This window comes from Protomyctophum bolini (assembly GCF_963924005.1).
Source record: "Protomyctophum bolini genome assembly, chromosome: 7".
NCBI lineage: Eukaryota > Metazoa > Chordata > Actinopteri > Myctophiformes > Myctophidae > Protomyctophum > Protomyctophum bolini.
In genome coordinates, this window is record NC_137868.1 from 9,050,695 (window position 1) to 9,069,212 (window position 18,518).

At 44.3% G+C, this 18,518-nt stretch overlaps 2 protein-coding genes across 2 annotated transcripts in view; one reads left to right on the forward strand and one right to left on the reverse strand.

Annotated features, from left to right (window-relative positions):
• eif3ea (eukaryotic translation initiation factor 3, subunit E, a) overlaps positions 1 to 18,518 on the forward strand; it is a 46,700-nt gene that overhangs the window by 22,864 nt on the left and 5,318 nt on the right. The window contains exons 9-10 of the mRNA XM_080767737.1: positions 1,833 to 1,934; positions 15,364 to 15,473. Coding sequence (XP_080623863.1) covers positions 1,833 to 1,934; positions 15,364 to 15,473 — 212 coding nt within the window. The remainder of the gene's footprint in view (positions 1 to 1,832; positions 1,935 to 15,363; positions 15,474 to 18,518) is intronic.
• On the reverse strand, positions 6,469 to 9,240 carry LOC308317898 (ATP-dependent zinc metalloprotease YME1L1-like; the record flags this gene model as incomplete). The annotated part of the gene is made up of 1 exon (XM_080767246.1): positions 6,469 to 9,240. The coding sequence occupies one exon, from the start codon at positions 9,238 to 9,240 to the stop codon at positions 6,469 to 6,471; it is 2,772 nt and encodes a 923-aa protein (XP_080623372.1).

The following is an 18,518-nucleotide window of genomic DNA, read 5'->3' on the forward strand; positions in this document are numbered from 1 at the left end:
GGCCCATCACTGTTGTGTCGTCCGCGTATTTGATTTGATTTAAAACTCTCCCCTTTACACCCTTATGTTATATTAAAAGTACAGATCGTTAAGGGTTCATTACTTACTGGTCTGGGAATACGTTCAGGCAGGCATCAATGAGTGTGTAACTAACTGACGATGTACTGTATACCACATCGACACAGTGGCCATTTTGCTTTTACATCTAACTTTGCGTGCATGCTAAATAAGTAAATAAAATAAATAAGTAAGTCTGCGTGCAGGCTTATGAGTATGAAGAGCAAAATGGCCACCGTGTGAATATGGCCAATAGCCTTTGTGGTACTTCCCTTTTCAGAGTAGAATGAGTTGGCGCCCCAGCTGGAGAGGTCTTGAACCCATTAGGTTTGATGAATGGCAGTGCACTGTCTGATTGTAGTGTATCCGATGCTTTCCCCACCAATGACAGTAGCTTCTTCAGACATCAATGGCTCTGAAATCCAAATAAGCGCCGTCTCGGTGGGTTCTGGGTAATCACTAAAACATGTGCTCGGTGCTCCGTGTTAAGGCCCTAAGTCCTTTTGGGACTCGTCCTCCAGCGAGGCTTGGAACTGCTTATGAGAGTTTTTAGTGTGTGTTTTTACTCAAGTTCTTGTAACGTGTGGTGTTCATTTAGCAAAAAATCCCAAAGCCCATACCGCTTGTGCAAGGACACACTGTGATTGGCCAGTAGCCACTTTGAGTGGCAGTTTGGGCAAACACTCACCCGGTCGGCTCAGGCGAACTTCGCAACGTTCGGCACAGCGACTACCTCGCTTTAGCTCGCTTGGCGGTGCCTCTCGTGGCTCAAGTTCGCTTGAGATGGTGCGCCATGGTCGTGGTCAAAACCTATACTTTAGGCGGCACTTCCGCGTTGGCCACAGAAGCACAAACGCTTTAGGCTTTGGTATGTCGCGTTATTTCCAGATGTAGTCTTCTTTGGAGGTTCTGGGTTCGTGGGTTGACATGTTGCGTAAGAGCGCCCTCTATCGTAAACACTGAAGACACCAATATACGTTGGATTGACATTCGCCAATGGCTGTCAATGACTTGACAACCTGATGAGTCTGAAGAACTACCGACTGAAACGTTTTTATTCCAATTAGAAGTATTTAAAAATGATAATTGTATTTATCATTTTATATTTTATATCATGTGCAGGAGTATTGCTTCTACACTGGTCGACCCGTGGTCTTCTCTGACACACCTGTCAACTAGGTGTGCAAGAGTTTTGCTCGTTTAGGTTCTAAAATGTTGAAAATATTAGATATGGAAAATATCATTCTGAATCTGAAATAAACAGTATTACTATTAACAAGTAAGACGCGCAAACGCGGGAAGCGAACGCAGCTCGTACATATTTGGGTTTTGGACGTATAGCTGCTTTGGGGACTCCTTATATGGTTATGGCTGAGTCATGGTGACGTAACAGCGGGACAGACAGACACACAGACAGACAGACAGACAGACAGACATGATCTGCTAGGTCTCATAGTTAGTGCTCACTGCGTTCGCAATCACTGCGTTCGCAATAATCCAAAACTGCTGCGTATATTAGTAGTACCAGAGATGGAGTCATACTAAGCTATACATGTCCTTGCAACTATGTTAACATTTATTTGCAATAATGAAAGGTTAATATTACCACCGATAAGCAGAACCGTAAATTGATTATCTTTTCTGGATACCTTTTTTGTTTTCATGAATACATTTTGAATTCAGTTCTAACTTGGAACTGAATTTTGGTGCCCAACACCTAAAAAAAACCTCACACATGCATACCTAATACATTTCTCATATTGTTTTGTTTGCAGGAGTCTTACACCTACAAAGACCCAATTACAGAGTTTGTGGAGTGCCTGTACGTGAACTTTGACTTTGACAGTGCTCAGAAGAAGCTAAGGGAGTGTGAGTCGGTAAGTAAGCACTTTCACCACCACCAGTCATTAACTCATCTCATCTGCTGGTTATCATCACTTTTGTCGTATTGTAGGGGGTAGGAGAAAGGATTTCACACCCAATCCTGGTTTATTGGGCCTCTCCACGTATCGAAGCCTATCGGTCTATCGGCAAAAACGTTGATCCACGCCTTGACTCGGCTTGACTATTTCAATGCACTGTAAAAAAAATAATATATATATATTTTACTTGTTCATATAGCTCTCAATGCTACATGACTGCCTACCTAGATATGTCCCAAACCGCCCCCTAGGTCCTCCACTGCTGGCCTGCTCAATGTGCCTAAATAATGGCAACTAAAAAACATGGTGAAGCAGCTTTCTGCTTCTACGGGCCGGCGGCGTGAAACAAACTCTCACTGTACCTTCGACAGGCAGCCTCTGTAGACATGTTTAAAGCACAGCTCAAGACCTACTTCTACACTTTTGCTTTATGTTGATTTTTTAAATTCTTTGTTGTTATTCATGTCCTCACTGTATTGCATTACTGCTATTATTTTTTATGTTTTTTTTTCATTGCTCTGTAAAGTACTTTTAGGCGAGCTGCATTTCATGTCATGGAAGGTGCTATAAAAATCACGTTTTATTATTATTTATTTTTATTGAGGTGATCAATCCTCATTTTGCAGGTCAGCCTGCTGAACTTTCAGACAAGGAAAGGAAAGGAAAGGTACTATGTTTACCCAGGGTAACTTGACTAAGCTCAATAACTTTTTTTACAGCCAGGCCCTGCTCATAGAACATTTCATGGTAGGGGTTCAATGCCTTGTCCAAGGGCACTTCAGCAGGGGTAATTTTAACGTGCAGGTCCGGGGATACGAACTAGCAACCTTCCGATATCAAGACCGCTCCGCAAACCGTTCGACGACCGCTGCCTTAGACACAGTAGCTGTGTATAGTAAACGGGGTGCATACTTAGTTTAGACTAGTCATTGGTTAGACATGGTTAAGGTCAGGTTTAGGTGTGCTGCCCCGTGGGAGGTTAGGTTTGGGGTGAGGGTTTGAGATAGGTTGTAGTTGTAGGACTAATGACTGGTCTAACCAATGACTAGTCTAAACCAAAAACTGTCTAAACTAAGTACTGCACCCGTAGCAAACACCATTAGCAACCATGTGACCGCTCTCTGACTGCACCGTCTTTCCAAACACCTTTTGTATTTGATGGAGATCTGTGTGGATCCAGGGCAGACTTATATCATACCGGGGTGATACAGAGGTTCTCTTGGAAACCCTATGACTCACGTTTTCGGTCAGATTTTTACTATGGCCTGTAATTGTCCATCAGGCTAGTAGTTAACAGTAAAAGCTTTATAAGCAAAGGTCTTTGCAGAGGCGTGCAGACACTCATTTTAAGAGGGAGGTCTGTCACAGAGAATCCATTTAAAGCATTTATTTCCATTTTGGTTTGTAATGGCTCAATGGATTATACCATAACAATTCCAAGTGTAGTGCTTGAGCTAAGAATGGAATATGAGTAGCACACTGTAAAAAGCCCCTCTGTGTGTTCGCTATACGGCAGTGCTGAAATCCACAGTGATGGATGTGGATTACATTGTGTTTTGATAACATAGAGCCATTTTTGGACCATTCTGAAATAGCCCAGAGAAGACCAGAAGACCCAACAAATTCACAGGATTGGGCCTCAATTGCACCTGTCAGCATGAGTGTGTTGCTATTTCTGTCCACACAGTGCATCGGGCACTTACCAACTGTCCACACCGAGCACTGTAACTAAGACTATATAGTTGTGGTGTGGACTGTGCGATTCACTTTAGTTCCAAAGACTTTTTAAATAATATCTTTATAGTATATCGTTTATTTTTGAAAAATCGAAGAACCACTGACATAGAAACATAGCTTTTTCAGAAAACTGTCAGGATGTAGAAGACATTTTTTAGAATCTGATCTCAGGTCAGAATGTGTTAATATACAGTATATATATCTTTATAGTGCTTGGTGTGGACGGCCCTTGAGGTTCATGACTGACGGTAAAGTCACACAACTTCTGGCAATTTGAGAATGTTTGACGTCAGACCACAGTTTAGCTAAGTGGCAGTGTGAGATGTTCTACACTCTGTTCCCTGAAGAGGTGTCACTTACTCTGTGATGCCCAGCTAAGGACACACTGTAGGTGGCATTGTCTAGAGTTTCTGGCTCGGCTAGAACAATCTTCCCACACAAAGAATACTGAGCATAATGCATACACTTGTAATGATATAACTTGATACTCATCATGATTTGAGCAGTGTACTACCTTTTAACCCTGCTGGCAGGGCTCTTCAGGCGTGATCATATTTGCGATGTGGGTCTGTCCACAACAAACAGCATAGGGTATGTTGAGAACCAATGTTTCGACTGGATTGCTATGGAATTCGCTGATGAGGATGAACCCCATCTGAATTTAGTGATCATGGCCTTTCCTAGTGCTACCCTTAGGCTAACATATCCACTTGCACACGAGATATGTTTAAAATGTGATGGACAGTTGTCTTGAAACTGAGCACATTCATGCTTGATGGACAGGCGGTTAAATTGCGGGTTTGATTCTTGAGCCAGACGGCCTTTGTTGCATGCCACTCCTTGCATGTCCCTCTCCCTGGTTCCTGTCACACTCTACTGAACTATCTGAATAAAGGTAGAAAAGACCCACAAATATCTTTTCAAAAATCCATTCACTGCCAAAGTATAAATACATAATCCACCCACTGCCAGCTTTTAGTTGTTAGTGGTACATTTTTAGATGGACAGAATTTTAACACACAACAAAGAAACAAAAACAAACATACAACTTTTTATGTATGTGATGTATTGCCATGATTTTTGTTCTTGCCTAATGTAAATCGCTCTGGAATAAGAGCGTCTGCTAAATGCCTAAATTGTATACAAGGAATACATTGTATACAATACAATACAATACAATACAATAAGAATAAAAAAGCATACAGATACGGAGACAAAACATCTGTAAAACAGTACATGTCCATGTCACATCCATAATAATAAACAGCGCAGCACCCTAACCACAGCAGACCTCCAGCAGACTTCACATATCCTCAAGCAGGGAAGGATTCAATTTCTGGACGAATTGACAGAATGGAGCCCATTTAATGAGAATCTAATCTTTTCCAATTTCAGACGGTACAAGACGTCCCTTATCCAGTGACAGTTGGAAGTGGGTGATTTCCAATTAGTCAAGATTAGTTTCCCTAGCCAATAGAGTGACGAAAGCCAAAACATGCACACACACAGATTAGACACGCCAACGGACCGACATGCGGAAACAACGGTCGGACATGAGGTCGGAGATGAGTTCGAACATGCGCTGCTGTTTGCGGTTAGGATTAGGTTAGGGTTTTGAGGTAGGTCCACGGTATGAGTGACACCCTTATACATAAGCGAGCTGTGATCCAAAATTATCTTGCTATACTGTGCATAGCAACAAGAACCCCAAATGGGGTTCCCCTCCTGAAGGGTACAATTACACCTGTGTGAAGTGAGCGGTGCAACTATATATTTATTGTTATAGTTACTGTACTGTACTGTGGTCTGTATACTGTATTGCAGTGCACTGTCTACTGTACTGCCACTTTACTCTGTGCTGTACTCTACTGGCCACTTTAGGTGGTGCAGCTTTCCATGCTTGGACATACATACAGACACACAGCTCCGTAATGGGGCGGAGACACCGCTCAAAAACACCAAAAGGGGTTCACGCCCTGAATGGGTTAATCACACAAAATGAGCATGCAGAACCAATCCCAAGTCTTTTGGGTGGTGACATGATTGGTTTCCATAGCATTAGTTGAGCATTTGTTAGCGCGTGTTCTCGCCGCCATTCTAAAAAGAATATTCGTAGGTTCTTTCGATGGCACGAAATTCGAACATTTAGAACTATTTTAATCTAAATAGCTGATCTACAAGCCCACAACGCGTTGCAGCATGACGTGTTGAGAGCTTGTAGATCTGCTACCCTTCAAAGCCATGTGCTTGAGCTCCATGACTCATGAATGACGGACTCATTATTTAATCCCCCGGTGCAGCGTCGCCGAAGCTTCGAATTTGGTTTGCCTTTAAGGCTAAAAGCTTCGACTTCAAAAGAAAAGATCGATGGTCAGCCCTACAAAGAACTACCTTGCACTTAGAACCACCCAGACGATTTGGTAGGTGGAGAACTCCGATCATATGTTTGGCGTATTCATGACGCCACACTGAGTAGCCTACTGATGTACTCAGTAAGGAGTAACATAGCCTATATATCTGGTCAGACAGAATTTCAGAACAGGTCAGCTCCATATATGGAGATAAGGGTTTGAGGTCAGATATAGAGTTGCTGGCCGGCTCCATATATGCAGATCTAGGTGATGATCCAGTCTTCTCCATGTATGGTTATCCAGGGTTAGATGAGGTTCAGTATCGTGATCTTCATCTTTCAGTCTGTGTGAAAATGAATGAATGAACAAGACCTCGAAAAGGATGTCGTCGGCTGCCGAGTCTAGGGGGAGCTCGGCAAATTTCCGTCCAGCAACAACTTGATCTGTTTCTTATCCAGAGTTTCGTAAGTTAGCAGGGCTTCAGCTAGCATCTTGTGCTCCTTACTGTATGTCTGCAAGATGCATTTAGCTCGCTCGTACGAGTCCTGCAGCATTGTACTGACTTCCTGCTCGATGGCGGCTCGCCTCTCGGGGCTCTGCCTGTTCGGGTTGGGGTAAGTCATGACGCCAAGCTTGTCACTCATTCCAGCTCTGGTCACCATCATCTCTGCAATTTGTGTCGCTCTGTCAAGGTCACTCCACGCCCCGGTGGAGACGTAGTCGTATCCAAAAGTAATCTCTTCAGCCACGCGACCTCCCATGAAGACGTCCATGTCAGCCAACAGCTGGGCTCGTGTCCGGTGCCAGCGGTCGTCCTCTGGGAGCAGAGTCACGTGACCGAGAGTCAGGCCTCGAGGCATAATGCTGGCTTTATGGATGGGCGTTGCATCCTTGGTGTAGAGGGCGACGATGGCGTGGCCAGACTCATGGTAGGCTGTGATGGTCTTGTTTTTCTTGTCAATCTGTGCACTCTTCCTCTCAGGACCCATGAGAATGTTGTCCTTGGCGAACTCCAGATATTCCATCGTAACCTCCAGCTTATTGTCCATGGCTGCCTTCAGGGCAGCCTGGTTGACCAGGTTCGCCAGAGAGGCACCAGAGAAGCCCACGGTCCCCCGAGCGATGATCTGTGCGTCCACCGCAGGGTCTGCTTTGACCTTGGACAGGTACCAGTTGAGAATGTCAGTGCGGCCTTTCACGTCTGGCATGGGGACCATCACCTGCACATCAAATCTCCCAGGCCTTACCAGAGCTTTATCTAAAAGCGCTGCCATGTTTGTAGCACCGATAACAATGACGCCTTCATTTGGTATGAACCCATCCATCTCTGCAAGCAGCTGGTTTATGGTTTGTCTGTGTCCGGTCTGTAAATCTGTCCTAATGCCCCCGACACTGTCCAACTCGTCAATGAAAATTACACAAGGAGATTGATTTTTTGCCGTATTGAAGAGTTCCCTGACGCGCCTAGCGCCAACACCCTCATATACCTCATCAAACGCTGATCCAGAGGCATAGTAGAAAGGCACGCCGGCCTCCCCCGCCACAGCTCGAGCCAAGAGGGTCTTCCCCGTACCTGGGGGGCCATACAGGAGGATCCCTTTAGGGAGTTTTCCACCTAGAAAACTGAATTTTTGGGGATTCTTGAGATACTCCACGACAACTTGAAGTTCATTCTTTGCTTCATCCACTCCTTTGACATGTTCAAATTTCACATCTGGGATCTGGACGGTCATATGTTGGATCTGGACGGTCTCAGAATCCATGAGGATCTTGTCCTTGGCGAACTCCAGATCCTTCATCGTAACCTCCAGCTCATTGTCTGCGGCTGCCTTCAGGGCAGCCTGGTTGACCAAGTTCTCAAGAGAGGCGCCAGAGAAGCCCTCAGTGCCCCGGGCGATGATCTGTGCGTCCACCGCAGGGTCTGCTTTGACCTTGGACAGGTACCAGTTGAGAATGTCAGTGCGGCCTTTCACGTCGGGCATGGGGACCGTCACCTGTACATCAAATCTCCCAGGCCTTACCAGAGCTTTATCTAAAAGCTCTGCCTTGTTTGTAGCACCGATAACAATGACACCTTCATTTGGTATGAACCCATCCATCTGTGCCAGCAGCTGGTTGATGGTTTGTCTGGACTGTCCAGTCTGTGAATCTGTCCTATTGCCCCCGACGCTGTCCAAATCGTCAATGAAAATTATACAGGGAACTTTAGCTTTTGCCTTTTGGAAGAGTTTCTTGATGTTTATATCATCAAACTCTGATCCAGAGGCGTAATGGAAAGGCACGCCGGCCTCCCCCGCCACGGCTTGAGCCAGGAGAGTCTTCCCTGTACCTGGGGGGCCGACCAGGAGGATCCCTTTAGGAAGTTTTCCACCTACTACACTGATTTTTTTGGGATTCCTGAGACACTCCACGACATGTTGAAGTTCTTTCCTTGCTTCATCCATTCCTTTCACATGATCAAATGACACATTTGGTATCTGGTTGGTGTCTACCTCATAGTCGTTAAAGTATTTAGCCAAAGTACCGTCCGTCCACAAACTGTGGATGATACCCACAAGCAAGATGGATATCAATGCCACAATGATTCGGCTCTTGTGTTTCAACACTTGGTCCAGTGACCCGTTCTCTGGTAGCTTCATGAAGGTTCGAGTGTGAATACCTACTGGGCCATCATAACTAGAGCCCAATCGTCTGATCCTGGATGATATCAGCGTCTTGAATCCACGATGCTGGATCCATACAGGAGAGCTCTGTAGCTCTGAGCAGAAAGCACTCGGTGGACTGTGGTATTGTCTGTAGAATGTCGGCGAGCCAAATAAACCCAATGATCCGAGCGAAAAGCCATGTTTGTTCTGGAAGAAGGTGTCTGCTGAGACATGGGTGGTCCGCCACGCTGCTGGGATGCGACAGGGTTCCTTTGCGCTCAGTGTCGGCATCAACCTGCTGACCAGCTGCACAAGCTGAGCGCTTCTCAGTTCTGACAATCCCAGCTCCTCAAGCGGAGTTCTTCCCAGCTCCCTTGGGCTCATACTGGCTGTTTGGCACGAGGGCTTGTGTTGGGCAGGGCAGTATTTCGGCAGGGCAGTATGTCTCGCCACAGATTTCAAGGAATGGAAGGCATTAGAGAGCTGGCTGAGAGGCAGCACCACCTGCTGACGCCGGAATGAAATCATTATATAATAGAGCGCTGTATCTCTCTGTAATTTTGACGGTGAACTCTGATTTAGTCTTTTGAATAACACACCATTTAGTTTTAGTCCAATTTTGTCATGTGAAATTGTTTACCGGTAGTCTTAATCTGGTTTTAGTCGACTAAATATCCCAAACCTTAGTCTTTTTTTAACAAAATGAACGCTGGCCGGCAACTGATGACGCCTTGCACAAAATATCAAGCCTTTGCACCAAAAGAGTAATTCCATCATAGATATGTCATAAATTCACTTATATCGCCCAAGTTTGAAGTCATACCATGATGACATCATAGACTGGCCCATCTAAAAGGAAATGTTTGAGGTCATGAAGGTGTAAGAATGCTTTATTACAGCGATGTTCAACTGTCAGCCTGCAGGAGCAGGGACCCGACGTGGCCCGCAGGCCCAAAGGATTCTGGCAGGATCCTAGACGGGTATCTTGTGGCTCCCGGAACGCATTCCATTTTCCATTCTCAGAACAAATGTTTTTAGAAAAGCATTATTGGATGGTTGGTCGTACACAGAGATGAGTTGTCAGCTTATGTGCATAGCTTGACAATGGCCAGTGACATTGATGCTAACAGACAGACAGACAAACCAAAGAGATATGTTATGTCTGTGGCCGGTGTAAAGGGCCCTGATTTAGTCATGGCTGTGTTTTGGCCGAGGAAGAACCAGTCCGGTTCAATCTAAATCAGTTCCACTGACTGTTGTCAAGCTGACAGAAGTTACGTACATTATGCAACAGGTAGTTCCGACAAAGAAATCTGATTGGTTGAAATAGCTTTCTACCCGTGCTTCAAACGTGCACTTAATCAAAATATAATATGCTCAGCCGATCAAATCATCGCTAGTATGCAGTGATCAGCCAGAAATCCACACAAACAAACAAAGCTGGCCATCAAAAATCAGCTGGGCTGAACGGACAGAGTCTCGTAGTACAGGCAGGTCACACATGGACTATTGTCATTCTAATGTTAATGCACCCTGGTGTGACACTCGGCAGTCGGCAGCCTTTGTAAACTTTGTTGAGGTGTGAAATGAAGGGTTGATTTTAAACAATGCGTGTCCATGCACGTGCTCCTGAAAAATCTTCGGGGTGACACCATGGTACCGCATGCAATGACCAATGCAACACTGGTTGCATGGTTGTAAACCGGATATTTTCAGGTGGCTAATCAGACTATATTTTCAAATCTCTCATTTTAAGTGGTGCTACTTGACTATGTAACTGGTTGCTGTGTCATATTACCTCATCTCCTTGTCTATATTAACCCCTCTATCAAAGGCACCGCTCACTTCATTACTGAGGGTCCTCCAACGTCTTGCTTTCCCCCGTGACATGTGGCAGCCAAGTCTATGGACTTTTTTGGTTTGTCTTATTCATGCCCTCCATGATGTCATGTGGCAGCCAAGTCTATGGACTTTTTTGGTTTGTCTTATTCATGCCCTCCATGATGTCATGTGGCAGCCAAGTCTATGGACTTTGTGCATGCCCCCAAAGGGACCCCTTACTTCACACGACTGTGATTCATAACTGGCTAATTCTCAATTCACCTCAGCAGTGGCTTTTTGTAGAGGATAGCGAATGGGTCCACTAAATGGGTGTGTACAAAACATCTGAAATACCCACGTCACCTTCGTTTGAACGCAGCTCATGTCTATTTCAGACCCCTACTTGGGTGTCACTATCTCCCCACACTGCAGCAGTGGCTACGTTTATTTTCTCTACTTTGCTTGCTGGCTCTGTCCACCTGCTGCAGGGGAGAAAGCAGTGGTTGCTCCCTGTCATAAACGATGCATTGAACCTTGCTAATAAAACAAACCTGGCCCTACCAATCATTACTGAGATTGTTCGCCTTCCACGCTGTTGCCATCTTGACGGTACAAACCGTAAACTCGTTGTTTTCACAGCTAAGCAAATGGGCCATGGTAGCAGATAGCATAACATGTTTAAATCTTTAGTGTCTAGGACATGGCCCGAAAATATCATATATATATACACTGTATACTCCTGTACATCACGTGGTCTCACTGAGCATTCGCTACTAGGCTTAGTAGGCTAGCAGTTTGCATGTGGTCGTACTGGCTAAATATGGCATTAAAAAAATCACACCCGTGTGAAGTGAGGGGTGCTCTTATCATACATCATCTCATTCTGGCCAATCACAATTTGCGTCCTCACTTTTGTCATCAATGTGTGTGTTTACACAATTTTGTGTTGCACAAACCCTCTGTAGCATGTTTGTGTTTACACAAACCCTCAATGCTGGACATAGGAGGGGATAGCGTCCCTAAAAAATCACTCTTGTGTGAAGTGAGGGGCGCTCTTATCATACATCATTCATCACATTCCGTGGATGATGTATGAAATATGATATACAAAAATTGGATTGAGCAAATCATTAAAAAAAATCACACCCGTGTGAAGTGAGGGGCGCTCTTGTCGTTGTAGTGATTACATAGGGACAAGTCAAGGGACAAGTGATTACAAGTTAAAGTATAATATAAAATCACACCCGTGTGAAGTGAGGGGCGCAAAGTTTAACTCATGTTGATTAGGTGATGTAATGGTGATGTAAAACAAACGGTGCCAACACAAAGAGACAATATGACATAAACGACACTTTCATGGGAGTCAAACTCACACCGGAAGTGCAATGAATACATTGCAGTGAATGGAGCTGGCTGGACCAAATCAGTTCAGGAATATAAAAGAAGACATATCACATGTTGTTTTCTAATCACTTACTTTTCGATGTGCACGTGTAAATAATTTTATCTGAGTATCTAAACAGCAGCAGGTGTCGTTTCTGGCTCCGAAGTATCGCGAGATTTGGCTGCCAGACAGGAAACGATGGGAAGTCTTGCGATACTTGATACGTTCAGAAAGGTACTTTGTGCTCTTTAGATACCATACCTCTATAAAAATTACACAGTGTGCACATCGAAAAGCTTCACAGCAGACAATAATGTGTTACATGTCTTCTGTTATTTTCCAGAAGTGATTACTTTACAAAAGGTCTCGGTCATTCATAAATAATGTTTGTTCATGAGCTGGTCACTGAGCTCTCATTGACTCCATTCTGCCCAAACCTCCGGGTAGTTTGGCTCCCATGAAAGCATCCATGAAAGTGTCATGGCGCAGCCCAGTCACGTGACCACTTCTCTTCCTTCTCAGAGCTTCCTCACAGAGTATAAAGAAGGATAGAGACCGAACTGGAGCGATATTTTATCAGTTTGAGTTACACTATAATCATGAGAGAAACGGAGGTATTCATTCATGTATGGCAAATCACGTGTTATTGATTGACTAAGCCCAGGAGATGGGTAATTTAGGCCCTCTAGTGGGGTTTTTTTTGGGGGGGGGGGGGGGGGGGGGGGGTTCAGGAGGCCCAGTCATTGGCTAGCAATCAGATTTAGAGGCACAGCAGGTGTGCTAATTGGTTCTGTGTTCTATGTTTGACTGAAACCTGATCCCCCAGTTCATTCTTTGCATATGGACTGTAATTTAGATTTCCCAAATGATTTGGTAATTTGGACCTACTGAAGAGTACTAAGGACTAAACTTGGAGTTGTTTGGGCCCTTTTTCATCTTTTGCTTCTTGACGATAAATGTCCACAATGAAAAACATCTGGCCTGATCAAATGGCTCTTTCACTGTAGTAAATGTTTATAAATCATGTCAGTGGTTTACTGAAGGTTCCGTTTCGTTCTAATCTATGTTTAAGCTAATACAAAGAGTCTGCCCCTTTCCAAATCACCATTTAACAAATAAGAAGCCTATAAACAAACTAATTTGGGTGGATTTGTTTTTACTTCATAATATCCTTACAAAATGTGTACTTGGACAGAAAGAATTCCAAGCATGGCCTCTGAGAAAATGAGATTTTTCCTGTGCAATTGCCTCCAGGGACCATCTTCAAATGATGACATGTACTTCCAACAGTATTAGAAGTGTATCCCATTTCAGCTCCGACATGACACACAACCTCAATCTTCGACCTTGTTAAACACTTGCACGCACTTTTGCAGAACTCTCTGGGTCGGTCCTGACCTCGCTCCGCAGGGATGTTTTTTTACAAAGACTCTGTCTTCCCCTGCTACCATGCAGGTCAACCCAAGTTATTCCAGGTGCTTTTAGCACTGGCCTGGGAAGAGGTACCTGTCATTATCAGAGCTTACACAGTACATTGAAAAGCCCTCGTCAAAACTTGTTTTGTCCGCACATAGTTGTAACAAGGTGGGTGGTTACGCTAAGGGTTTGACTGCAGCTTCAATGCATTACCTGTGATGGTCTGCAACCATTTTCCTACCTACTGTTTTAAAAGTGATAACGGTAAGGTTTTTTTCTTGATTCCCCACACATTTCATTAACCCATTTTGGGCGGGAACCCCTTTTGGTGTTTTAAGTATTATGTTATACTTTAGCTATTGACAAATAGCAGATCTACAAGCTCATAGCGCGGGACCGAGTGCCACACTACGAGCTTGTAGGTCTGCTATTTTTGAAAATTTGTGAAAATGTGACGCGAAAACGTGAAAGAAACAGAGTGGACACTGGTGCGCGAGAAATTCAAGAAGGCGCGCTCCATCAGCTAGCAACCCAAATTAATGCTAATGCGAGTATAGCATCTCGACGCGATCGATCAAAAGCTCTATAAAAGACCAATTAACGTTAATCCCTGCCAATGGCGCTGGGCCAGATTAATCCAAATGACGTGGATTCACGCAAATGGCGGGGAAATGGTTAAAAGTGGGGAGTATATCTTGGTTTGAATTGTATTGTTTAGGGTGTTCATGTTGGTGTTGTTTTTCCACCCTCTCAGTTCCCATCTGGAATCACTGTCAGATGTTTTATTCCTGCATGTCCAAGAAGGAAAAGTATAGCCTACCTATAGTTCACATTGTCCATAAAAGGCCTCTCGAAGCCCCTTTCAGACTTTGTTTAAGCTTTGTGGTCTGAATCCCAGATGACAGTAATTAGAGCACTTAGCTGTTCAAAGTTTATCAGCCTTAGATAAGCGTTGTCATAGCTGAAATGTGCGTTGCCTGATAGCGCCATGTAGTTGGGATTTATTCAAGCAGAACTCTTGTTAGATAGCAGCTTTCTAAGCTTAAGCAAACAAAAGAGCTGGCAATTCTTGGAGAAGTGTTTGAAGACGGAGTTCAGTGATGTGAAGTGGTACTCAAAGGATAGTTTGAGCACAGCAACAACTGTGGAATGTGAGCATTTCATTCAACGGTACCTCTGGGGGCACAGCTGGGTCATGAGCGTTCACCATCTAGATAGATGAATTGTCTGATTGCTCCTTTTGGCTAACGTCAAAAGTCCAAGCAAGGCCATATTTCTCTCTGTAGCTGGCCACAGGTGATACATGAACTGCAGAAGAGTCTAGGTCTCATCTGTGGGTGTATGCAGAGTGGAGGTGCTCATGTGTCTTATTGTGACCGTAATGCCCTTTTGAGACTATGATGGTGTGTAAATTGGAGGTTCTGCACTGTAGAGTTGACACGGCAACACCGGAGGAGATGAAGGGTGATAAGTCACAGCCACTGTGGTCAGTTCAGTGGCTGGCTCCATTCTTGCATTCTTGTTTCATGTGGAGACCGTGGAATTCAAAGATTTGTGGTTGATTTGGAGCACCCTGAGTGGCCTGGGATGTACTTTTTTTTAACAGATGGGGCTTTCTCCTTTTAGACTTGTGCCAAAGCAAACCGCGCTGTAACTTAAATGTGGCCAAAATGGACTTCCCTAAACCCATTCACTGTGCCCGTATCTAAAAACTGTGATTTAGTTTTCCCTGTTCTGTTTTAATTTGACTTGGGTTTCAGTGAATTGACTTTACCCACAATTGAATCAGACTTGAATCCCCCAAAAAGGAAAAAGAAGGAAACCTGTAATGCTGCACTTACAGTACATATATGGTTCTCAGGGACTGTTCAGTCAGAAGGCCTCAGCGAGTCTCTGAAAAACTCTGAAGTCTGTCCTCATTTCACTGTCTTGACCTTCCAGAAACCGTAGTTTCAGCTAGCCTATACACCGACTGAAATAACTCTTAGTATAATATTTACAGTAACGTTAACCTGTTCTCTCTCTCCTAGGTTCTCGTGAACGACTTCTTTCTGGTCGCTTGCCTGGAGGACTTCATTGAGAACGCCCGGCTCTTCATCTTTGAGACGTTCTGCAGAATACATCAGTGTATCAGCATCAGGTTGGTGTTGCCACTAAAGTGTAGTTGCTTATTTTGGCCTTGTTTCATAATGTTGTTTTAAACCAGTGATTCTCACACATTTTCATGTCAAGGACCTCCAGATTATTGTATTTGTCCAACTATGGACCCTCCATCTAAACATATTTTGTGCCAGGAACCCCCATTGTTGTTATTGAAATGTTTCAAAGAATATTCCACATTTTGTCACTTTTCTTCCGTGATTGCTTTGACAATAGCAGCTCTACAAGCTCACAACGCATTGCATTGTGACGCACTGTGAGCTTTTCGATCGGCTATTTTCAAATAGCCCAGTCAATGCTTCTTTAGGGCTTGTTTTCATGGACCTGGTTGCTTATTTCTCTCACACAATCTGGCAACACTGATTACAGAGTGACATCTCACTGTTGGTATTGCTGGAAGGTGGAATACCATATTGGTTTTGTTAATCCAGCAGAACCCCTCGAGACCATGAGGAAGTGCCCTCTGCTGTGTGCTATTGCTAGGCTTGTTTAGTGCAAGAAGTACAACAGTCTTGTGATTTAGTGGAATGTCCCAAACAGATATGTGTTTATTGCCCTATCCTCCCTAGACGAAAAGACACGCACAGTTACACACACAGTCACACACACACACACACACACACACACACTCGCGCATGCGCGCGTGCACTCGCACACATGCATGTACACACGCGCACGCACACACACACACACACAACACGCACACATACGCGGGAGCACACACACATGCCATACATGCATGCACGCACGCATGCTGATCACACACTTAGAGATTAGGCATTTGGAAGTTTAAGTGCTACCAGGTCTCCAGCGGCCATTCTGCTCACTAGACATTAAAGACCACCTGGGTGAGCCCAAACCAGAGACAGGTTTCTCCCAGGAAGAGGTCAGAGTTTGGAGATGGCTTCAGACGTTCCCAACCACTGTGTGCCTTTTTCAAGCCCTCTTCCGCTGGGTTGTATTGGGTCAGGGGGTTCTGAGGGGATCTACTGACCCCAGTTCAAAACACAGTGTTGTGACATGAAAAATAAATTAACCTTGGATGTCCACCAAAACCAAGAAATTTAGTCAATGCTAATTATAGTGAGCATTAGAGGGGGAAATGGAGATTATAGTAATTGTATGCAATTAAGAGAGATTATATGATTGGGCTGCCTCTTTACATAAATTTTCGAAAATGACAAAATGCAAAGATGTGTTTTCAGAGCATCCACTCTTCCAGACTATTAGCCTCTGTGTTTGCATGCCTGGATTTTCCTATGCCATGATCTCTGATATCATGTTAACTCGTACATAAGTAGGTGTCTTGTTTAATCATGATTACCTCACTGTTGTAGCCCTATGCGTATAAGGGCCCTATGCGCTGAGAAAGCCATGTTCACATTTGTTGCCCCTCAGGCATATTTGGTATGTTACTATGTTCAAACACTGAAGGCAGGCTTGCATTTCAAAATATGCTACCCTGAACATATGATGCTCAGTGGAAAGAAGGGAATGAATTACTTCTCTTGACACGAAAATGATTGCATTGACTGTTATATAGAGCTGTGGAGGTCTGTAGTCAAGGTTGAACCATGGAACATGATCGCACTCTGTCGAAATCTCCAGTTGCAGATTGTCTGGAATTGATTAGGAGTCCTGGCTCTTTTTGGCAGTCTTACTGCAATTGGATCCATTTACTTGTTAAAGACCACAAAGGTTAGTGGTAACATCGAAATAGGAAGTTGAACGGTGATTTTTCTACTTTTCACCTTTTTTCCAGTATTTTCAGGTTTGTTTGTTGAGGTTTCTGCAGCAGGAGGATACGTTGTGGGCAGCGCCAGGGATTTCCCTGTTTATTTTCGGTGTTATGACAGCATGTGTCTATTTCTGACAAACGCCCAAATTCCAAGTCATTAGTCCTCTAGCCCAGAAGCCCTTTGCACCCAAGCATGGACCCGAATGAATTTGATGCCTGTTTTTAATGAGGCCATTTTTACGGCCTGCTGGCCGTGATACTTTCACAGATATTTGCTCGCTCTTTGCCCATGGCATGGGACACAGAAGTAGACCAGAGTTTGGCGTAATTTAGTTATTTTATGCAGTAACTAGGCTTATGTAAAACTTACTGTAGGCAGTGAAAATGTGACCCTGCGATTCAAGCCTGCACTCATAATTGCGCACACACATCCTTTTGTCTAGACTTTTTGAATGTCCCAGTGTGTGCATTTCCTCTTTAATTTTGTTTTTATTGTGTGATTTACTGGGATAAATCCCTTCTAACATTGATTTGTTGCTTGCAAGGCCCTTCATCGACCTCAAATGGCACACTTGTTCTTTGACGTTTTAAGTAAGTGCCAGAGATGATTGTTTAGCCCTTGCTTCGCTGGAAATGGTGTGAGTGGACAGTCTTTTCCCATTGCCACATTGTATTTTTGTTCACTGGCAAGTGTTGTGTATTTGAACCTAAAATGGAGGATCTTTCCACCTCACAATTGAGTCATTAGAAAGACCACACGGTCATTTCGGTTTTCCCGAAAAATCAATTTTACCCCAAGCCGAAAACAGGGCTGCTCCAAATGGCTTGGAATCTCCAAATGCTATCATATGGTAGTGTTTAACAATGCATTCATTTTAGCCCAGCCATGTTAAGAAGGGGGCTACTTTTTAAGAAGGACCCCTTCCCTCCTCCTCCTCCTCCTCTCTAACCCATTTATACCCCTATGTCTGACCCTTCTACCTTAGTGTGAGGTTGGTATTGAGACACAGAGGAGTCCTGTAGCCTGAAGTCGAAAGCTCAGGAGCCAGAGTGAGTAAGGGGTCGAAATGAAAGTGATCCCCTCTCCCCCAAGGAACAGGGGCATGGTTGTGTAAAACAAAACCAGTCATGGAAGCTGTCTGCTTGGTTTAAGGGCCAAAGGATGTCAATAGTTTGGGTTGTGTAAGTCCGGCACTCACTCTTCCCCTCTCACATCTCCTCACATTGCTACCCCTGCCTCCCCCTGCAACTTGCTCTTATTTGCTCTCCAGGGTCTATGTAAGCCTT